Source organism: Drepanopeziza brunnea (genome assembly GCF_022702325.1).
Source record: "Drepanopeziza brunnea f. sp. 'multigermtubi' strain 214-2 chromosome Unknown ctg13, whole genome shotgun sequence".
NCBI lineage: Eukaryota > Fungi > Ascomycota > Leotiomycetes > Helotiales > Drepanopezizaceae > Drepanopeziza > Drepanopeziza brunnea.
Window position 1 is genome coordinate 1,239,367 of NW_027094076.1, and position 21,247 is coordinate 1,260,613.

General features: G+C 49.6%; 11 protein-coding genes across 11 annotated transcripts; 5 read left to right on the forward strand and 6 right to left on the reverse strand.

Moving 5' to 3' along the window:
* Window positions 1-3,407: 3,407 nt before the first annotated feature.
* Window positions 3,408-5,052, reverse strand: L3040_007474 (uncharacterized protein; the record flags this gene model as incomplete). The annotated part of the gene is made up of 5 exons (XM_007291321.1): window positions 3,408-3,795; window positions 3,842-4,536; window positions 4,588-4,665; window positions 4,721-4,846; window positions 4,900-5,052. The coding sequence occupies 5 exons, from the start codon at window positions 5,050-5,052 to the stop codon at window positions 3,408-3,410; spliced, it is 1,440 nt and encodes a 479-aa protein (XP_007291383.1).
* Window positions 5,053-5,333: 281 nt separating this feature from the next.
* L3040_007475 (uncharacterized protein) lies at window positions 5,334-6,039 on the forward strand (the record flags this gene model as incomplete). Its single annotated transcript, XM_007291320.1, has 3 exons — window positions 5,334-5,544; window positions 5,600-5,617; window positions 5,687-6,039. The coding sequence occupies 3 exons, from the start codon at window positions 5,334-5,336 to the stop codon at window positions 6,037-6,039; spliced, it is 582 nt and encodes a 193-aa protein (XP_007291382.1).
* Window positions 6,040-7,208: 1,169 nt separating this feature from the next.
* Window positions 7,209-7,686, forward strand: L3040_007476 (uncharacterized protein; the record flags this gene model as incomplete). The annotated part of the gene is made up of 2 exons (XM_066154878.1): window positions 7,209-7,532; window positions 7,624-7,686. The coding sequence occupies 2 exons, from the start codon at window positions 7,209-7,211 to the stop codon at window positions 7,684-7,686; spliced, it is 387 nt and encodes a 128-aa protein (XP_066010766.1).
* A 923-nt stretch (window positions 7,687-8,609) lies between these two features.
* L3040_007477 (uncharacterized protein) lies at window positions 8,610-9,380 on the reverse strand (the record flags this gene model as incomplete). The annotated part of the gene is made up of 1 exon (XM_007291318.2): window positions 8,610-9,380. One exon carries the CDS (start codon window positions 9,378-9,380, stop codon window positions 8,610-8,612), a length of 771 nt encoding a protein of 256 aa, XP_007291380.2.
* A 406-nt stretch (window positions 9,381-9,786) lies between these two features.
* Window positions 9,787-10,211, forward strand: L3040_007478 (uncharacterized protein; the record flags this gene model as incomplete). The annotated part of the gene is made up of 3 exons (XM_066154879.1): window positions 9,787-9,936; window positions 10,038-10,126; window positions 10,184-10,211. The coding sequence occupies 3 exons, from the start codon at window positions 9,787-9,789 to the stop codon at window positions 10,209-10,211; spliced, it is 267 nt and encodes an 88-aa protein (XP_066010767.1).
* A 2,031-nt stretch (window positions 10,212-12,242) lies between these two features.
* On the forward strand, window positions 12,243-13,514 carry L3040_007479 (uncharacterized protein; the record flags this gene model as incomplete). The annotated part of the gene is made up of 2 exons (XM_066154880.1): window positions 12,243-12,310; window positions 13,478-13,514. The coding sequence occupies 2 exons, from the start codon at window positions 12,243-12,245 to the stop codon at window positions 13,512-13,514; spliced, it is 105 nt and encodes a 34-aa protein (XP_066010768.1).
* Window positions 13,515-14,391: 877 nt separating this feature from the next.
* Window positions 14,392-16,113, reverse strand: L3040_007480 (uncharacterized protein; the record flags this gene model as incomplete). Its single annotated transcript, XM_007291315.1, has 1 exon — window positions 14,392-16,113. One exon carries the CDS (start codon window positions 16,111-16,113, stop codon window positions 14,392-14,394), a length of 1,722 nt encoding a protein of 573 aa, XP_007291377.1.
* A 671-nt stretch (window positions 16,114-16,784) lies between these two features.
* L3040_007481 (uncharacterized protein) lies at window positions 16,785-17,944 on the reverse strand (the record flags this gene model as incomplete). Its single annotated transcript, XM_066154881.1, has 8 exons — window positions 16,785-16,836; window positions 16,889-16,910; window positions 16,961-16,964; window positions 17,014-17,035; window positions 17,299-17,329; window positions 17,406-17,422; window positions 17,634-17,765; window positions 17,826-17,944. The coding sequence occupies 8 exons, from the start codon at window positions 17,942-17,944 to the stop codon at window positions 16,785-16,787; spliced, it is 399 nt and encodes a 132-aa protein (XP_066010769.1).
* Window positions 17,945-18,272: 328 nt separating this feature from the next.
* On the reverse strand, window positions 18,273-19,198 carry L3040_007482 (uncharacterized protein; the record flags this gene model as incomplete). The annotated part of the gene is made up of 6 exons (XM_007291314.2): window positions 18,273-18,287; window positions 18,356-18,377; window positions 18,482-18,533; window positions 18,586-18,653; window positions 18,796-18,899; window positions 18,956-19,198. The coding sequence occupies 6 exons, from the start codon at window positions 19,196-19,198 to the stop codon at window positions 18,273-18,275; spliced, it is 504 nt and encodes a 167-aa protein (XP_007291376.2).
* A 352-nt stretch (window positions 19,199-19,550) lies between these two features.
* Window positions 19,551-20,158, forward strand: L3040_007483 (uncharacterized protein; the record flags this gene model as incomplete). Its single annotated transcript, XM_066154882.1, has 4 exons — window positions 19,551-19,614; window positions 19,686-19,760; window positions 19,912-19,955; window positions 20,015-20,158. The coding sequence occupies 4 exons, from the start codon at window positions 19,551-19,553 to the stop codon at window positions 20,156-20,158; spliced, it is 327 nt and encodes a 108-aa protein (XP_066010770.1).
* Window positions 20,159-20,580: 422 nt separating this feature from the next.
* L3040_007484 (40S ribosomal protein eS21) lies at window positions 20,581-21,054 on the reverse strand (the record flags this gene model as incomplete). Its single annotated transcript, XM_007291313.2, has 4 exons — window positions 20,581-20,661; window positions 20,715-20,735; window positions 20,832-20,970; window positions 21,023-21,054. The coding sequence occupies 4 exons, from the start codon at window positions 21,052-21,054 to the stop codon at window positions 20,581-20,583; spliced, it is 273 nt and encodes a 90-aa protein (XP_007291375.2).
* Window positions 21,055-21,247: the final 193 nt, after the last annotated feature.

Consider the following 21,247-nt stretch of genomic DNA (forward strand, 5'->3'; position numbering starts at 1 on the left):
GTATTCGAAATTGCCGTAGAAAATTCTAGATGCGGACCCGTCTGGCCTCTGAATTGCTACGGATTGTACTGATGGCCCGAGGTTTAAGTCAGCTAAAAGCTTATAGCGCTTGCATCCTCTAGTGGCTCGAGACTTGTGGTTGGCCTAGAGCTTGCACTGGAACGGGAGCTTAATTGACATTCGTGCTGAAAATGGCATAAGTGCTCGATTTGACCGGTAATTAAGTTCCTGTGCCAGGTTTCGCCCGCGATGGGTCATATTTTGAGGATTATTGGCGGAGGACTGTTGAGCCGGGGGGGGGGGGGGGCAGGGAGAACGGTAGTAAAGAAAGAGACGATAACATGCCATGATATATAGGTAGAAATATTGAAGGGTAAATAGGTAGTTATTGCAAAGGTCCTCAGACTCATCTGATGTTTCCTGTTTGTTCGGCTTTCCGGCTCGATGTCGTCTCAATAGACTTCCCACCGCAAGGCTAGCGTCTCGCTTCGACTATAAATACATTACCGAGGTGAGACGTGGACTACACCATCCATGCATGAACGAACCTCGGCTCTCCATCGGCTCTCCATTAGTGGACAACTCATCGTGGTAATACATATTCGTAATATAACAGGTGTTGTTATGGAAATAGCGAAAGAGCTCCAGCCCAAGCATGGATCCATCTCGGCAAGCAATGCGATCTATTCTTTCGCTGTCACTGCCTCTGTCTGAACCAATAACCCCGCAATCAGGATGTTTGACGGCCGCGAAACTTCCCTCGCAACGCAATACGATACCAGTCCAGATCAGGGATAGAGAACCAGTACACATTGCAAATCCAAGGCTGAGACGAAACTAAAGCCATGGAAACGGTGACAAGCTGGCATGCGAGCGCTGCCAGCCGCTGACTTCGGTGGCAGACCGCGTCTTGTGGATCGGTAGTGCAACTCTTTATATATATATACATACTTTTGGTTTGGCCTTCAGTATCCTTTCATCTGCTTCCATTTCTGTATCTCGATTACCTATTGCTGCGCAAACATCCCTCGCGATGGCTCCACCTACTCCCTTGCTGTTGACGTTGACGTCGGCTGCGATCTGCATGCTCAAAGCTACTTTCCTCCCTGACCTCTTCCCGGGGATTAAACTCACGACATTCTTTCTCCTCACAGCAGCGGTAGTCTTCGGATCATGGACGATCTGGAAATTGTTCATATACCCCAACTTCGCAAGCCCGTTGCGGCATCTCCCTCAGCCAAAGGTTTGCCCACACTGTCCATTCTATACCTACCCACTGAACTCTGCTCACAACTCGATAGTCTGGCATCATCCCCGGACTTGGCCCCAAACAACTAATTACAAGGAGAGAAATCGGAGAGCTCTTCCTCAAGTGGATCGTAGATATCCCAAACGAAGGTCTCATCAGTTTCCCAGGAATCTTCGGCACCGATAATCTCCTCTGCACCGAACCCTCTTCCCTCGCAGAAGTTCTCGTCCACAAGAGCTACGACTTTGAGAAGCCCACAGAATTGCGCAACTTCCTGCGCATCATCCTCGGCGATGGCTTGATCATAGTCGAAGGCGACATGCACAAATTCCAGCGCAAGAACGTCGCTCCGGCATTCAGCTTCCGTCATATCAAAGAGCTGATCCCGCTCTTCTGGAAGAAGGCGCGCGAGATGGCGGACGAGATCACGGCCGAGATCAAAAACCACCCCGAGCCGGTGGCTGGCGAGAAATCGTCGGGAAACCCGACTGGCGTGGTGGAGGTCAACCACTGGGCGAACAAGGTCACGATGGACATCATTGGCGTGGCAGGTCTGGGACGCGACTTCAACTCGCTGCATAACACCGACGACGAGCTGGTGGCCAACTACGAGGAGATCTTGGAGCCGACGGCCGAGAAAGCGATGTTCTTCGGCGCCAACCTGATGACCTCCCCTCGGTTCGTCAAGATGCTGCCGTGGAAGCTGAATGAGACGTTGTCGAAAACCATGGGAGCGCTGAGAGGCGCGTGCCAGCAACTGCTGGCGGATAAGAAGGCAGCGTTGGCTGCGGACAACAAGGAGCAGACGGTGAACATCTTGTCTCTGTTGATCCAGTCCAACAACTTCTCGGACGAGATGCTCATCGACCAACTGTTGACGTTTATCGCTGCCGGGTAAGCATTGTATCATATCACAAGAGAGAACCTCGCTAAACCTCCCAGCCACGAAACCACATCGTCGGCCTTTACATGGGCAACGCACCTCCTCGCCATTAATCCCTCCGTCCAAAGCAAGCTCCGCGAGGAAATTCGCGCTGCCCTTCCCTCACCCTCTGAACCCTGGGACCCCTCCATCGACACAGCATCCGTAAGTACCATCTCCTCCCCCCCTCCCCTTCTTCCTCATCCCCACCAATCCCTCAACTAACATCTACCCCCTCCCCCTCCCTCCCTAGATCCTCGAAAATCTGCCCTACCTCCACGGCATCACCTCCGAAGTAATCCGCCTCTACCCCACCGTCCCAACAACGATGCGAATCGCCGTGCGCCCAACCCACATCGGCACGCAGTTCGTGCCGCAGGGCACGCGCGTCTTCCTCACGCCCTGGGGCGTGAACCGCTCGCCGCATCTCTGGGGCCCGACTGCCGGCGACTTCGCGCCCGAGCGCTGGATCGACGCCGACACGGGCCGGCTGAACAACCACGGCGGCGTCGCGAGCAACTACGCCAACCTGACCTTCCTGCACGGCCCGCGCAGCTGCATCGGGGAGCGCTTCGCCCGGAGCGAGTTGAAGGCCCTGCTGGCTGTCTTCTGTGGCCGCTTCGATATCGCCATGGCTGATCCCGCCGAGGTGCCGGTGCCGGCGGGCGTTATCACGTCGAAGCCGAAGAACGGGATGAGGTTGAGGTTGAAGGTTGTTGAGGGGTGGTAAGTTTGGATTGAGGTTGGAGAGGGAGAGGGAGGGATCTCGCTTGCTTGAATCGATGCGTTTTTGAGGGGGAGAGGAGGGGAGAAGGGTGAAGGGAGAGGTCATAATATCTGATTCTATGTTGTTAGTTAATGAAATGCTAATATAAGCCTCTGAAATGGAATGTCTGTGTATAGTCTATGTATATACCACCCGCATGTAGGTATGTACCTAGGTCACTTGGAAAATGAATGCAATATCGGCATTGACTTCAGCCTGCGTATAAAACTGAATTGTACAGAGCTAACTGAAACTGTCCAGAACTGTAGCTCGTAGAAAATACGTTGTGACCGCAAATAAGCTCCTCTAGCCACTTCAACGGTCTGCGCCGCTCGCTTGTAGCTCCCAAAAATGACAGAAATAGAAAATAGAAAACGTTTTTGACTTTGTATAGTGTACAGGTGCGTTGCGCCCATCTCGCATTATACACTCTAAACCCTCTCCCGCTATTCACTCCCCAAATCTAACCTCTACGCGTTTCTCGACATGTCATTTCTGATTCTGTTGTAATCCAGCAGACCCTCGATGCTGCCGACCGCGCTGACAGCAATGTCCTGATCCCAAAGCTTCCTTTGCGCAAAATCCATAACGTCCTTCTCCGTGATGGCTCCGATAACGCGCTCAATCTCCTCGGGTCCCATGCGGCGGCCGGTAGTGATGATTTGGCGTCCAATGTCTTCCGCGACTGCCGTGGTGCCGTCAAGAGACAGGAGGATGGATGCCTTCAGCTGAGCCTTGGCGCGCTCAACTTCAGCCTCGGTAACGTTATAGGAGAGGCGAGACCATTCGCGAAGTGTGAAGTGGACAAGGTCGTCAATAGTGGTCAGCTTGTCAGTGACAAGGTAGATACCCCAGAGTCTATGCCATTTAGCTCAAGAACATTCAAAACGTGCAGAGTCCTTACCCAGTGTCGCTGTAGCTTGTGGAAAAGCTCATGAAGCTGTTGGCCAGGTCGTTCTTGTGGATGAAACCGCTGAGCTTGCTGCCCATGTGAGGAGCATTACCCATAGCCTTGTCCCAATTTCCGACGATTGCTTGGGTGACAAGAGCAGTGAAGTAATCATCATCCTTCCAGCTGACACCCTCCACAGCGATGGCGATGTTGGCAGTCGGGATAGTGTCATCACGGATCCGGACCTCAGAGCCTACGAATTCTGGCTTTTTCTTTTGGGCTGCAGCAACCGATGCGGCGGAACTTGTGTAAGGCGCCGTCGCAAGAGTGGAAAAGTTCTTCTCGGCAAGCTCAACGAGTTGCGCGTGAGGGATGCCACCAGCACCAACCAGGACCATACGATCGGCAGTGTAGTTGGTCTTGATGTAGTTGGTCAGGTCGTCTCGGGAAATGGTTTGGATGTTCTCGGCTGGGCCGAGGATGGTACGTCCTAGAGGTTGGCCTTGGAAAGCAGTCGCATGTAGGTGGTCAAAGACAACTTCCTCCAATTGCTTGTCAACCTCTTCTGACTCCCGCAGGATAACATCGCGTTCCCGGTTGATGGCCGAGGTCTCGAGCTTGGAGTTTAGGAGGATATCGGAAAGGATGTTGACTGTCGCGGGGACATCGGAATTGAAGGCCTTTGCGTAGTAGACAGTATTCTCGCGCTGTGATGTATATTAGCTCCTGCCACGCTGTTCCGGATGATTCCAACATACGGATGTGTAGGCGTTCAAGTGGCCACCCATGTTCTCTATCTCCAGCTCCAATTGCTGTTGCGTCCGGTTGCTGGTACCCTGTTCCACCATCAGTTCCTGCCTCTGCTCCATGGGGGTATATATCGAGTGGTACCTTGAAGGCAAGATGCTCCAAGAAGTGGGCGGTGCCGTTCGTCTTGTCTGTCTCTGCCCTAGATCCAGCATCAATCCATACCCCGACAGTCGACGTCTGGGCCCACGGCGAGTGCTCGGTGGCAATCTATCCTCGATCAGCAGTTGCAGATAGAGATTTCGCCCTCCCGTCACCCTTACCGTCAGTCCGTTGGACAGTGTGGTCGACTCGGTCTTCACGCCATTTTTCACGACCGGGCTGGCGTATCCTCTCTTCAATTGCGAGACTGTGTTGAGGGGAGCGCGGTTGCGCAGCCCCTTGGTGAGGTTGAGAGCTAACCGCCGGGACGCCATGGAATTGGGTAGGTTGGGAGATAGGAGGTGTTGAAGAAAGGATTTGTCTTCTTCAAATATGTCGTGAAGGAGCTGGCGATGTGATTTCTTGAAGCTTGTGGATTTCAGCCAATGATGTTGCCCCCGATAGTTTTCGTAAGAAAGTCGGGAAATCGGCTGCCTGAGGTTTCCACACTCGCCTCTCTGCCGAGGGTGTCCGACGAGACAGCCGGGGCTTTTAGAGGTTGGACCTGAACATGAACCTTCCCTCAAGAATATCACCCACCGATCTGACAGTCAAGATGGCCTCAATTACACGATCCGCGATGTTACCAAAGACTTGCCTCTCCGCGGCTACAAAGCGCGCCTTTTCTACGAAGCTCTCCACCAATTCCCCCACCATCAACATCAACAAGACGTCCTCGATTGTCTCCCGCAATGCGCTCCCAGTGTCCATGCGAGTAGCAGCTTTCCACGCAAGTGGCAGACGGGCAATTCTCCCCCCTCTCCCCCGTAGGCATATCAACCTGTGTATCCCCGTGGAACACTTGCTAATTCACCACAACAGAGGTCATTCAAGGAACTGGTATGCCAGCCTGCTCGGTTGCCGTTTGAACTTGACAACAGCTGCTAATCGCATCGAAATGAATTCCAGCAAACGACCCAGCCCCCGTGCCCCCCGCGAATCCATCACACGGCTCTTACCACTGGACCTTTGAGCGCCTGGTCTCAGTCGGTCTCATCCCCCTCACGATAGCTCCATTTGCGTCCGGATCGTTGAATCCAACCATGGACGCCATCCTCTGCGGCTCAATACTTATCCACTCGCACATCGGTTTCGAAGCTTGCATAATCGACTATATTCCCACACACCGTCTGCCCAAGACCCGAAAGCTGGCTTGGTGGACGTTGAGAGCTGGCACGGTCTTGTGTGGAGTCGGCCTGTACGAGTTTGAAACAAACGATGTTGGTGTTACGGAGGCCTTGAAGAGGATTTGGGTGGCATAGACGGCAGGCATCAGAATGTTTGTATTTATTTGGGCGGGGGCATGGGGAACAGAACACGAACGGCGGGTTTGGCTTTGTATTATGCAGAGAATCAAATTCTGCAATGGAGTTTTTTACCATATGACCCCGATCGTGCGAGGCAATGGTGATGGCCTGATGACTTTCAAGTGAGATGTCACCAGGGCTATTGCTTCGCAAGCGATATAGCTTTGTCCTTTGCGAAGGTTTGCTTTCCTATGTACACTTTTGATTTTGTTTGTTTTTTGCCGAGGATGACTTGAACAATGATTTCACTAGTAACTTCATTGCCCGCTTGCCTGCTCAAAATCTCTGATGGGCGAATCAATTGTATATGATAAAGGACGAGGTACCTCTAACACCGAACGCAGCCCATTGCCTACCGGATTCAGCTCGCACTCTTACAGAATTCTTCAACTAAGAAGTATTCCAGTTCATAATTCAGAAAATGTCAAGTATTCTCTTTCCTGATTCGACGCCATCGCGAACTTTCATCGATCAATTTCTCATCTACAATCTCGGCCAATATCTCACACGTGTGTCAAATTCGAAACAGGAGGGCTTGGTCCCCCAGATGAGCAAGGTTCCTTGTAAGTAGTCTCTTCATAACTATCAAAGCAACTACTCAATGTTCAATACTGACCGAGTATGTCTAGGGGACCGCATGAAGACAGACTAGGAAGCCTTTGATCCATGGGTCAACACTCACGGTTTCAGCAAATAAACTCCATTTGGAGATATCAAAGCTCGCTTTTGTTCTGGAAAGCTAGTTGACTAGGACTCTTTAAAGGGCTTCTGTGGAACAAATTGTGACCATTCTGCCAAGAAAAAAAAGAAGAAAAATACTTCACGCAAGCAGCGCTTGTACGGATTAATATTCTGAGTTATGCGTTTCAGTCTCGGTATAGACATTCATCTATAGACTGGACGCGACATGCTAAATCATACTAATCGCTAATCTGGCCCAGCGGTGGCTCCTGCCAGTGTAAATGCACATAGATATGCAATAGAGTTGCCTTCCTCGATTTAGCAAAGCTCGATGACCTCAACTATAGGTATACTTACAAACTCAATTTGAGAGCATTAGTTCTTATAATAGCAACTCCTCTTCCCAAATAATCTTACCACCCGTTGTGTGCGCAATTATCAAGATGCCACTGTCACAACGAGCAGTAAAGAAACAGAGGATCGACAAGAAACAGAGGATCGGACACCACTATGATACCACGTTTCCTGTCGTCTTCGTTGCACCCGACTTCCAGCTCGACCCTCGCATCGTGGTCTTCGATCAAGAATTCCTCGTCCATTCGGACTTGCGTAAGTTTCACAGCACTTTCTTCTGCAATTTTCTCGACTCTGCCGATGAGGTCAGCAAGGGAGCCTGTGATGTGATGAAGGGAGAAAGCATCAAGTACGACTGGGTTTCGGTTGTCGATGGAGAGAAAGAATGGCATTTGGTCTGCAAGAGCTCCAAGGTAAGTCCCTACGAGCCAATGATTGCCCTTGGCTCACTTATTCACTGCCCTCATGAGGAACTGGGAACAGAGTTACTAATCACTTTTAAAGAAGGAACCCAGGGACCCAAATCTTTTTACTGAAGACCCTGCGATCGAGATCAGGGCCTTTTGAAATAATCCTCTGCGCAATCTACAGCCAGCCATATATGATCAATGGTCATCGAGAACTGCTTAAAGCTGTTGCTCTGGCCGATTACTATTGCACACTCCGGAGCCTATCTCGAACATTGGATAGCGCATTGATCAACAATTCTCTACTCGCTGTAGACATTCAGTTCTATTCAAAATAACTAATTGTCGCTGCTGCTAAGTTCACAATGCACTGTTATTCCGGGAATGCTTGATCTGGGTCGTCGGCCCCCACCACGAACCTATATTCCACCAAATTCCGGATCGTCATTTCCGAATGATCGCAAAATGTGCGCATGGCATGGTCTCCATCTTAGCCATGAATGCCGCTCATGGTGTTATTTGTGGGCTCGTTCAAAAGCAGAGAGGATCAAAAGCAATTCAACTGGACAACATTACCACGGAGATATTGGAGGTAGTTAAGGAAGCTTTTTCGCTCCAACCTTCGTATTTCTTCCGACTCCGCTACGAAATTTCCATAAATGCTCCGTACATCGACGATCTATTGGTAAATAATCTCAATCTGGCCGGTAAGAATGGAGGGAAGTATCGGGCCGGAAACTGGGATCAAGGGTTGCAAAATCATTTTTTGTGCGCACAAATTGAGGATGAGGACCTTCCTTGTGAGTATTTCCAGGGTGAACTGGTAGACTATTGGCAACTAAGATGCTGTATCAGGGGATATCAACGAAACAGATTGGTGACGTATGGCACGCGAAGTCTGAGAAGATGAAGGCCTTGACGCACTCTATGTGGGCAGCTTAAGCCACTACATTCTTCAATGCATTCAAGATAGCTTTTCCGGGCATCAGAAATTGCTGGAAAAGGTACGTTATGCACACACCTTGCAAAGGATTGAAGTCATTCCTTTGTCTGACTAACAGAAGACAAACTATCCGTTCTCGATCAATCTACATTCTTTTCAATTCGAAGTAGATTTGATGCATCGTGCCAGAATTCCTTCACTCCATAACCCAATCCCGACTCACTGCCCTCTTCATTCACCCTTTTCAGCCTCCAGAAGAGCGTCCCGTCATAACACTCTCTCAAATCCTCCTTCCACACCCTCCTATCCCGCTGCAACAGGAGCCACGTCGTCCCCCATTCCATAGCGGCAAAGCTCCATCCAGCAACATCAGCGGCCACCCGATTCCGCCCCACCATCCTCCACAGATCCTTCGCGTGCAACCCGCCCGTGCCTGCCGGATCGAATTCCGCAAACATTTCATCGAACGCCTCAGCCCTTAAGTTGCCCTTCAGATCGTAGACGCCCGCATCGGAGCCGTGTTTGGCCTTGTGGATGTCGTCGACGTAGATCCGGAACAGGGGGTCGGGAATGTAGCTGTGGCCGAGGCGGGTCGGGTAGGAGAAAAAGACGGGGATCAGGAGCGCTGTGAGGGAGAAGGGGATGGAGAATCCGATCTCTCGGAAGCCGGTGTAGACATCGTGAGGGTAGATGATGGCGTCGCTGTCGCGGTCCCAGAAGAGCACGTGTTGTTGGAGGGCTGTCAGGTCGGTTCGAGTGCCAGGGACTTGGTCGGAGCTGTTGGACTCGGACGCTGTTTTTGAGACAGAGACAGAGCAATGGGGTGAGCTGGTCGTGAAATAGCCGTAGAAGAAGGAGGTGAAGAGTCCTAAGAGGAGAGCAACCCAGAGGTTCATCCAGGTGGTGGTCATTCTATCGGCAATCAACGTTGGATACTGCCGAGATACAGTTCGCGATGAGTGATTTGAAGTTTTGTAGCCAATTTACTTAAATTTTGAAGAGCCTGCGAAAGATACAAACGGCGTGATCCTAATATGAATCCCGTGAGCTGTGGTGCAACGCAAAACCGTTGATACGTCATACAAATCCACCCCTGAATTTATCACGTGCCAATGTTTACAGCTCGCTAATTGTTAGCCCCTCCCCCTGATTAGTCACCATTGTAAACACAGTCCCTTTGACATCACCCAACAATCAGCCGAGCAACTCCTGTCGTCATTGATATTTCAACACCTCCCCTTCTCCAACACCCACTTTCTCCTTTTACCCCGTTCCATAACATCATCACTCACATCCAAACAAACTTTCGACGTCAAGATGTCTTCTGCCGATAAGCAAAAACCAACGGATACTTTCACCAACGATACCAACAGTCAAAGCGGAAGCGGCGCTGTTCAGCGAGGAGGCGCCGGCACTGAGAAGACGCCTGCGGACTCTGATGCGCCTCAGGATCCCTCGAAGAAGATGGTACGCACTACGCAGATAGATACCTTCTTCTCCTGCCACTGTGATGGTCGCTGGTGTACGTGAGGACCTCTTTGCTGATCATGCATATATATGCTGCGTAGAACACCACTTCCGTCTCGGATTCTGTACCAGATTTTGCTACCAAGAAGCCTGGTGGCGGCTCTGGGATCCTGGGAGGCATCCGCGATGAGTATGTTCTAGGTTCTTACCTTGGATGGAGTGGTTCTGGTGCTGACGTCTATTCCAGGGTATCTTCTGGGCTTGGGTTGAAGTAAGAAATGCTCAGTTGTTCGTGGAGAGACGGAACGTAGGGTGGACTTCCGTAGTGGTGGCGAGATTAAATCAAATCAATTCAACTCCAAAATTTCGGAGTTACTTGGAGTATGAGAACACTTACTACCATGCTTAGGGTCCATCCGGTTCAAACCTATTGAAGTTGGTAGGCGAAACAGTTTGTATGACTCGGTTTTTAGGGGGTTATTAAGATTATGCGATACCGCGGGATCAGAGACTCGGAGCTCTCTGAAAAAGAGCTTTTCCCTAACGTGGATCTTACTTTGGATTGGATAGTACTTTGTATGTAATTAGTTCATCTACTTAGCACGTCGCCGTACCCCATAGGAGGTCCTAGGCGGCAGGACCCGCCCGATATTAATAAATACAACAACAACAATAACCATCCCCCCCCCTCCCCCAAAAAAAGAAAAAAAAAACCATATTCAGAATTTCAGCAAAACTCAAGTGGAAGCTCAATTCATAGGTATGATGGTATGAGGTTCCAGTTTACAAACCTAATTGAATAGGTTTTTCGTTATCAACAGGTGTACTTGGAAGCGGCCAGCGGCTCATAGCCACTAAACCACCATGCCATTCCTCGCAGTTGATGAAAGGGGACGGGGGAACGGCTTCTATAGAGTAGATATAATTTTTTTTTTTTGTGTGTGTGTGTGGGGGTGGAGAGAAGCGAGGAGGGAGAAGCGAAGGGGTGAGTAAATCACGAGCATTGAGTTTCGATACTATTGATTTCGAAATCTAGACTAGATAGAGAGAGGGATAATATCTGGGAACGTTGGTGGTGAGGAGTGGATTCAGACACGCAGGATAAAGGTTTGGATTAATTACTACGAGGGGTGGACATGTTAGGGGATATGCTTCGTATATAACTCAGTTTGTAAAATCGATTTTGAGTCTGAACCAAACTCTAAACACCCTTTCAACTTGTACAAATTGGGCCAGTTTGTACAAAATGGCTTTGAACCAGACGGGCCCCAACACCCACGAATATAGTTCGAAAACGATGTAATCGGACCGAGCTTTTGACAATATATAAGTACTTACTCGCTTCTCCTTCCGATAGGGTGCATAGTATCAAGAAAAACAAATGTACCCGATCAAAATACAAACCCTGACACTTCTTTATCGACTCCAGATTACGTATCAGAGCTTCCGAGCAAAATATTAAAAGTGAGCATGGCCTGATCAGCCAGATTCACTCATAAAATCCCTTTGCCGAACTCGTTTCGCAGTGCACGCTAGCGTCCGTTTGGCCAAACATCTTTATTCTACAGACCTTCCTGCCTGTGGGAATGCAGGCACCAGGTCACGCGGCTCGGGTGCCTTGCTTTTGTTCTCCTGATCGATTCTCTTTCCTTCTTTCTCGAGCGCAATTCTCTTTGCTTCTTTGGCTTCGAAAACAATTCTCTTTGCCGTATGGAAATGTAGGCACCAGGTCACGTTGCTACACTAGGGACGCCTGCCTTGGCACCAGTATATAGCTCTCCCTCAGCCAGAATAGATGAGCCCCTTCAGACTTCACGAATACAATTGGTACCCCCATGTATTCACACTTTTCATCGGTACCGACACTTCCTTTGCTTGACAACTCTCTCAAAGCAGAGTAAAAACAAATCTCTGCTGCTTCGTATCAGACAACATGGGGCAACCTCCAAACAAAAGATAGAAGATCGAACCAAAACTCCCCCCCATCGTGTTCGAGACGCCAGGATACCAACCTGACGTTCGGCTTACAGTGTTTGGTCAAGAATACCACGTCCATTCGGTACTTCTTGTGAGTATTGAGAGTCTTTCTTTCCTATTCCCATCTCTGAAGCCGCCTCTTTCATATTCCTGAGCAACCACCAATATACGCAATAGCTGATGGGCCTTTTTCAAGAAACTGAATACAGCCTTCTTTAGAAAGTTCCTGGACTCACCCGATAAGACTGCCACAGCTCAAGGTGTTGTCTCACCTTTGATCCTGGGCAACACCAGTACCCCCAGAAGTTTGAGCACGTCACATTTCAAATATGAATGGGCTGCGGCCATTGATGGAGAGGAAAATGAGGACTGGCATCTGGTTTCTTGCCAATCAAAGGTGAGATTTCCAAGTCACTAGTCCTAGCTCTAGCATCACTATCTTGGCATATTATCCTCCGACGCAATCCGCCAACCAGTAATCAAAACCCAAACTCCAAAGCTGACCGTAAATTAGGAAAATGAGCCTGATATCTCGACGTTCGCCGGTAATATCGATAGAGAGCTCGGTGTCTTTTCGATATTCCTCTGCGCCATCTACAACAAGCCATACTCCCTCGAAGGTCCGGCTGACTTGGAGGACTTAGTCAAGATGGCTGATTATTACTGTGCTCTGCCCGCCGTATCACGCACACTGGATGCAGCTATGCTCAGGAGTCAAATGCTGGCCTACGACTTGATTGAACTTCCATGCACGTATCTTGCTCTTGCTACGACTGTCAGAAGCGCACTGCTCTTCAGAGAGAGCCTCATCTACGCCGTCGGCCCATATTCAAGCCCAGGTTATCATTTAATCGAGTGCCATAAGTTGAGGAAGATTGCCCGCCATGCATGGGCCGAGGTCGGTGCAAAGGTTGCCGAATTTACTGTCAGAATGCTTAGCCAAATCTATTCGGACCGGCGTATGGGCAGTACTACCACATCAGAATCACTTTTGATGGAGCTCGAGGCTGCCAGTAGCACTTTGGCATCTCGAGTCAATTTACCGATGTTGATTCGACAGCTGGGGGAGCCAAAGAATGGCCTTCACGATCAGATGAGAGAGGCGTTTTATAGCTTACTGGATGATAAGCGTGTCCTGACTCTCACAGAACCTGTCGAATCGTTGTGTGACTACTTCTTGTGTGCAGAGATCGCCGACGAGGACTTGCCATGTAGGTTCAGAATCCAGCAATCTTTAGGAAGGGAGATGTCACATCCTTTCTCCGGGCTGTCGAACTAGGGATGGAAACTTCTTCCTGACTCCTGATCCCTCTAGAAAATTCTATCATGGGTGCTGACTGCTTTCGTTACACAGGGGACATTAATGAACTTGATTGGTAAATCAAACCGAACATGTACCTCGGAAGCTGGGTGCCAGTCATACATTTTCAGCACATGTAGCAAGAATTCTCCGCCAGCCAGGCTAGTAGGACCCAGTCATCTCCGCACAAAGAGCAAGTGAGTGAGTGAGTGTCCTTGCCACTGCTTCCAGCCAACTCCGAACGAACCATATCAGAAACCCTAGCGAAGACTCTCGACAGCGAGATTCAGAAGCCTCGTAGCGGCAGCTACCAAAGAGACAAGGTAGTAAGTAGGTAGGTAGTATTCAAGAAAACCACCTTGACCCAAGTCTTTTGCAAGCCTTACCTACCCAGCCACACAGACCAAAAAAAATCTCTCTCATTCTGGTATCGATGGATCTGCTTCAAACTTCGCAAGGGATATATATATATATATATATATATTATTTTCTTTACACATAGCCCATAAATATCCCCTTATCCCCTCTCCAACAATCCCGATGCCCCATTTCCCCATTCGACCCCTCCATCCCCCCCTCCCCTCGCAAAAATCACAATAACATCCATCTATTTATCTACCTCGCCTCGCTTAACCCCCCCCCCAGACCCCTTCTCAAAACCACGACTCAACTTCCACTTCCACTTCCCACCCTCCACTACACATCGATAAAAAAAGCTCAAACGTAAACGAAAAGTTCATTCAAACCCTTGATACCCAGTAAACCTCGCTGTCTACACACACGAACACACACATACACACACATGAATAAATAAGCCAACCCCAAACCACTCTCCTCCCCCCACATCAAAAAAAAAAAAAAAAAAAAAAAAAAATTATATATATATATATATATAGGAGCCAGGACTTTGAATTACTTCGGCATCTATCTCCGGATCCACACAATCTGAAAAGGTACATAAGAACGCCTTGCGTACATTAGAAAGCCGATGCACATGCACCCACTACCGCCCGTTCTCATATCCATGAGCCTAGTAATACCTACACATATACAGACAATGCCAACTACCTCATTCGATGCATTCGTTCATTCATTTAATTTTTCATCGTTGAAAATTAGAGCTATACGTACACTCAGCCGCAGCCGCGGCTCACTGGTACAAGTTCATTGTCCACCACTCATCTGGAATCTACCAGCTCCCACAGGGCTCTCAAGACCATGATGCCGCCGCCTTGAGTCTCTACGGTCCTCCCTCTCCCTCTATCATTCAGATCCGTGGCTTTAATCTTACCATCCTGATGAGGAGGCTGAGAGTCCCGGTTCTTTGGGGGGGTGTCTCGCCTATCCTCACTTCCCTTGTTATTCCACTGCTGAGGGATGCCCATATTTCGATAATCTATAGCATCATGAGGCAGCTCGACTTCAGCAACGGGGTCGTGCTCAGTGTGTGGAGGGGCACCCCACCACATGCCGAATTTACCTTCTGCGTCAATCGTCGAGAGCGCTGCTTGAGCGTTGTGTTTGATCCAGCGGCCATACTGCGCACAGCTCTGGTCATGCCACCTTTTCACCTCGCGTGGATTCCCAGGCAGCTCGTTTCTGGCATCTTTGCTGAGAAACAACTCGCTGGGGAGGACCAGATGCTCCGGCAGCGGGGCGCAGAACAGCGTCAAATGGTGGAAGAAGATGCCTTTGAACGTCTGACTATCTTGAGAGCAGTATGCCTCTGCATCGCACGCTTCTTCTAAGATGCCAGAGCGACCAAGTCCATGCCAGTTCCCCAGCTTGCGACCAGGTGTTACATCGTCGGCGAGGACACCGTTGCGCGTCAAGCTCCATCCTGTAGCAGCAATGACATCTTGAACGAGCTTGTGGCCCTCCTCGAGATACGATCGAGCACCAGTTGCCTCATAGAGTCCACGTTGGCCCGATAACAGTACGCCCTGATTATACGTATACACCATCTCATTACGAGAATCGCATTTAGTGTTAGATTTAGAATCGTTCATTAAATCACTGCCTGACCACCCAGAGATGTGATACCCATCAACGTATAAGCCTTGCTTGTCAGTCATGTTGCTTTCAATCAACCACTTATATGCCTCGATGGCCGCCGCAAGATACTTCGGGTCGTGTGCAATTCCAGGGCTATCTGCAGTCGGGGTGGCCAGTCCAAATGGCGAGTTATTCTCGTCGCCGGGAAAATATAGATACATGGAGATTGAAGCCGTGATCCAGAGCTCGTTCGTGATGGCGTTCTTATACGGAACCAGATATGGCGACCAGATCATGCCACCGTTGCAGAGGGAGACATCCCATCCTTGGGAGGCCAAGTCCCAGAAGATCCGCGCCCGGTGTGCAAAAGAAGATATCCATTGCTCGCCATACCAGGGCATCTCGTTCTCGCTGTAGTGGGCCGCAGAATGACTCTTGACGAACTTGATGCTTTCCAACCATCCCAGCACTACCCACAACATATCATCGTACGCTTCCTGCCGCAAGGCGAAAGAATCTTGGCCAAAGTACGAGGCGGAGAGCTGCGAAAAGTATCTGTTCAGGATGTTGTCGGCGGTTTTGAATGAGGGGAACGAGGGGAAGGATGTTGAGATGGTGTGTAGAGAGGCGGATAGATATGTCCCTATCACCGCAGATGTCCAGTCAATCGATGTTGGCCAAATGCCCTCCCATATCGCATAGTATTTGTGCTCCAACACGTCCAGCGCGTTAAGTAGTGCCGCGATCGTCTGAGGTTGTTTGGCTTCATCGAGAGGCTTCTCGATATGCCCAAGAGGCTTCTGAGACTCGGGAGCGCTCAGAACTGACCCTCGCACAAGGGCTACACCGTAGAGTATCCATACGAAAATTACTGGAACCTGGAGTCGTCGAATCGTGGGAAGCATGGTGAGGGCGGCGGAGGGGAGGCCAGGAAATGCGAGGCACGCTGGGCAACGGTCAAGGAGGAAAGAAAGTATGAAGACATCTATCTATACTTGCATCGATCAGTTGATAGCAAGAGTGGGGATAGTCCACGCGGTCATGGTCATGACATGGTTGTGGTTGTTGACTGCAATTGAGTGGGAGTTGAGGTTGAGGTTGAGGTCGTGCAGAGCAAGAGTAGTCCTTTGTAGTTGGTTCAGGAGGCTTGAGCGCAGGGTTAAACCTCGTGAGGCGGTGATCGTGCTCAGTCCATCTCTTGGTCTCGGCAAAAGGAGGATTCACGATTCAGTCAAAAAAACAAAGCAAAATGTACGTCCGAGTTGGAACGGCCGTGAACATAAGTCTAAGCATAGAGAGCAACCAACCTCTACCGTGCGCATGCGTGCCGGAACGATTGTTTTGATGTGACACCCACTCTTTAGCCGCAATGCGCGGACGGCTTAAACAAGCTTAACTATAAATGCTATTATATACTATATACTAGTACTACCGGTAGTATGTCGATCCCACATCGGATTTTTCTGGTTTTTCTACTTTGGCCCTGGACCTTAGCGAGGCGAAGCTGACTCATCAAGCACTACCGACAAGACGGCATCTGATGTATACGGGGCCAAAACCCTTCCCCCCCTAAAAACTACAATCTAAAATCAAAAATCGCGAAAAACATAACTTTGATGACTGTGGGACTAGGCAATCATCAGACTCTGATAGCGGTCATGTACTGGTGCTTTATCTTACCTCGAACCCACGCTCTTTCGAACTAGTATGAACGGGAAGTAATTCTTCTTGTCCTGAAACTAGCGCCATAACCACTCTGGATTGTGTTAGATGCATGAAAGAAAGCACACTGGAATATCACGTACCGGCCAAGTCACCTTTTCCGATCTGATGAAAAATTTCCAGAGAGGTGGTTATAGATTCCCGATAAAAAATGATTCAAGCTTGTGCGGGCCGAGTTCGGACTGCCCCTCACTAAGCCGGACTTGGGGCTTTGACCCTACTATTACCCTACTAGTTAACCACGAATGCAGTAGGTAGCTCTATATATGATTGCAAATATACGAGAACACTGGCTACATACAGCTGGGCAATTCAGGGACATGAGTATGATTTCACTACTGAAGCCTGTTATGCTATATTTGCTTTACTCGACCATTCTCAAAGTCATAGGATCAAGATCTGGCAGCCTTCAGTAAAGCCCGTGGAAGAAGAGATGAGAAAGCTCAACCAACCCCAGTCTAATACCTGAACTTACCGCAATAGCTAGAGTCGCTAAGAAAGTGGTTGATCTAGAGCGCCTATCCAAAAGCTCTACAGCATCGAGATGAAGAGGCTTGCCGATTTGTCCCTGGCATTTCTGCGCACATGCAAGGCCACCTACAAGTACAAATATCTCCTCTTCGAGGAGAAGATGGTCCAGCTGTCAGGCTTTAAACCTCGTCCCTATTGTTACCAAATTGCCGATTACGTACACACTATTTACCTGGAGCCCGACGGAGATTGGATTTCCATCCAGGGTATCCAACGGGAATTCGAGGCAGTCGGCAAAATGGTGCATCTCAAGAACCTGACGGTCCACCTCAAGGATAGCTTAGGATGCGAGAAGTTGACAGGACTGTTCAATCAACAGGGAATCAGGCCGATCTCTCAGAAATGGCATATGTGAGGCTCATACCAGAAGCTTTGAGGGCTGTGAAAGATGCATCTCGGGACGGCGGTTCTCTGCACGGCAAAGGGCGGCGCATCGTTATGAACATAGGAAAACCGATTGAAGAATACCAGTATGGAGGCCATGTCAATCTAGAAAAAGCGCAATTGTTCAAAAGGTTTCAACGGCGACTTTCGAGTCCTTTAGGAAATTGTGCTCGGCCTTTGATGCTCAGCTGTTTTTGGATGAGGTGCTGTGTTACTCATGCGGAGAATTGGTCAACTCGTCCGTCAAGAATGCATTGGAGGCAGGATACCAAGTCGAAGAGAGAGGCATATTAGGAATCAGGCATGAGCATGCTGAAATCTCCCGGTCTTTGTTGGTTGACGACGAGAGATGGTGAGCGATGGGAGGCGGCTGGCAGCGGTATCTGTATCGGATACGGATCAAAGTTTTGGTTTCCTCCTTAAAACTTTAGGATTTTACACACTAAAGCTCATCTGTCAGTCTTCTGGCATATCATGAACTTTCTGAACAGATTCTATTGTACTCAATACCCGTTGGCGCTTGTTATCCAGCCTTTGCACAGGTGCTATTATCTCACCCTTCAGCGGCGGATGGTGTATGTTTGAAGGTGTCTCTCTGAAAACGAAGACTGTATGTCCTCGCTGTCGCTGAATCACTGCTCGATAGGTAGACAGTCTCGTAAGATTAGGAATCGTTTCATTTGAGGCACTGGATTTTTTTTAGCAAGAATCTCCTGCCACTACATCTTCATCCCACGTACCTTTAAGGCCATCCCTCACGCGCCGACATGCCTCTCCATTGGACACATCGGCCACACACACGCCGCAGCTTTACTGCTCGCAGTTTTATTCGCCATCCATCCCGTCAGTCATCCAGGTCCTCCCGATGAGCTGGGCTGCGACTCCGACTTCTCGCTCTTCCTCCCTTCGCAGGTCGTCTGGAGTTCTTGCCTGGGGGCGGACGAACGAACGCGAAATCAACCTCGATTGTCTGATCCAACAGTTTGGTATTGTGCAAAGCATCAATCGCCTTGCGTGCCTCATCCAAGGTTGCGTACTCGATCAGCGCATACCCCTGGCGTGTAACTGTCAGCCCGTCTACAGAGTCCCAGCCTTGCGCCGAAATCTTACCTTCACGTAACCTGTTCTGCGATCCAAGTTCAGGTGGAGGTTCTTGATCTCTCCAAAGTCTGCGAACAGTTCGTTCAAGTCTTCCTCGCTAGACTCTTCGTGAACGTTAGTGATGAGGATGATCCAGCCTTCGATGGAGCGGACGGCTGTCGCATCGGAGCGGGTTGTCATTGCAGAATTCTTGGTGTCTTGTTTTTGCTCTGGGGAGAGAGGCTGATCGACGTCCATTTCTGTGTCTGCCATGGTGGCGGGTTTGTTTGTGGAAAGAGGGAGGGTTGTCGAAGAAAAAAGAAAGTACCAGTGGTGGTGAAGACGAAGGAGGTGAAGAGGTTCATGGAGAGTTAAGGTTTCACCGAATATTTGCCGGACTTTCTCCAGGCACAACATCTTCTCTTCGTGATTACTAAACTCAAAGACTTGTTACGTATACAATACAAAGGCCCATTCTGATCGAAAGAGCTGGTTTTAATTGCATCTATAACGCGATTCAAGTCCTTCTGAGTTCAATAATTTTCTGGATCACGAACTTCTTGCATAGCTTTTAAGTCGCAGCCTGGTCATTGACTAGAACTACCTACAGACTCCACTGGTACTCATGGAACAAAGCTGGCTTCATGTCATAGCCGGGCATATCCTCAAGCTGGAGAATCGGAGAACAGGTAGGTATTTGGCGAGTGTCAAGCCAATCCGTATGCCAGGAAGCGGCACAGCTCACAGGCTTCATGTGTAGGCCATCTATTGATTTTGATATCCTCCTCGGCCAAAACGTCCTGTCACAATGCTTCCTTCTCTCGGCCTTCTCAATGTGTGTAATGCTCCTACTAATATCGACCTTCTATAAAGTCGTCTCCGCTTCGGATTTGCCGCCGGAGCAATCCCTTTTCCCGGATTACATTTGTTCAGATGGAATGACTGAGAGGTTGCGATGTGGAAATATAGAGCCCTAATTTGTTTAGCAGGGGATAGCTTCCCATTTAAGGGCTTCCTGTCAATTCTCAAGGTTATTCAATCAAGGAATCACGAATGGACGGTACTTATCGCACCACGGCTCCCGCACAGCACAAGGCATTCGTCTTAGCTGGCAACTTCTCCGCGCCCGTCTCGGATGTGCGAGAACCATCGTTGTTGAAGCATCTGTACCCTCGGGAATCGCCCAGCCCTTCAGTTCTGTCTCGTATAGTCAAGCCTGAGGTCGAGCGCTAGCTTACGTTCAAGGATGCTCAAAGTCGATATTAGGAAAAAGAAAGAAAATTGCAAGGAGAGTTGAGATCATAGAATCAGCTTTGGCGGTTGGTCTCCCCTCACTTGAGTGAAGATGCCCAAAATCGCCACGGTTCCCACTCCCGTTCCAAGATCTTGCGAATTCCGACTTGGCTGTCCGGCCCGTATCTGTGCTCCGACGAGATGCTCTAACGCCACAGCTCTTCAGAAGGCCAGTTTGTCAATCTCCGGCTCGGTGCTATCGAAATAGCAAGTTTTGCTCCTCGAACAAAAAGGTCACCCGGGAGTGGGTACGAGGAGTTTAAATGAGCCGTTGCAATATTCGAATCCGTGGAGTTCACGAAAAGCGGCAGTCGATTTTGAGAGAGGATGTCGCATTGTGAGCAGACAAGGAACTGACTATCTCAGCAACCGCCCGATGCCCATTCCTTCCCGCCCCTGTGATCATTCCCAATGCCAGCCCAAGTCATCCCGAAATCGCAAATCTGCTACCCCATTAGCCACCCACATTCCACAACTGTGTGGGTGTATTCCGTACCATGTAGCCTCGATAAACAGTCTAGCGTTGGGAGCTTCCGGTCCAGACGTTCTTCAGAAGACCATCGCGTTGCGCCAATCGGTTCAAGGAGTCGTCGCTCTCGCCCATTGCTCGTACGAAGCCGCACAGGGCGTAGACCTGGCTCTCCCCGGTGAAACGCCCGTTCTCGTCAACCTTTCCGATGGAAATTTGGACGGAGGCGTGGTCCTTGGCCTTGATGATGCGGTTTGTTGCGCTGCACTTTCTCGGGACGTAACTGTGGTTTGCGATCAGCATTGGAAGATGGCATCGCAGGCGAAGAAACTCACAGGTCAACGAGTTCTCCCTTGTCGTTCTCCATTTTGGCGGTAGTTTTTGAGGTGGATAGGCTGTTGAGGTTTAAGGTGATGCTACCGTCGTGTTAAGAATTTCGAGATGAAGGCTCCTGTGGGCGCGCTAAGTTAAACGACAGTCACATGATCTGGTGCTCGAATCGAGTTTAGGCCAAGTTTGAGTCGCGACTGTGAACAAAGGAGGCACGCATTGGGTTCATC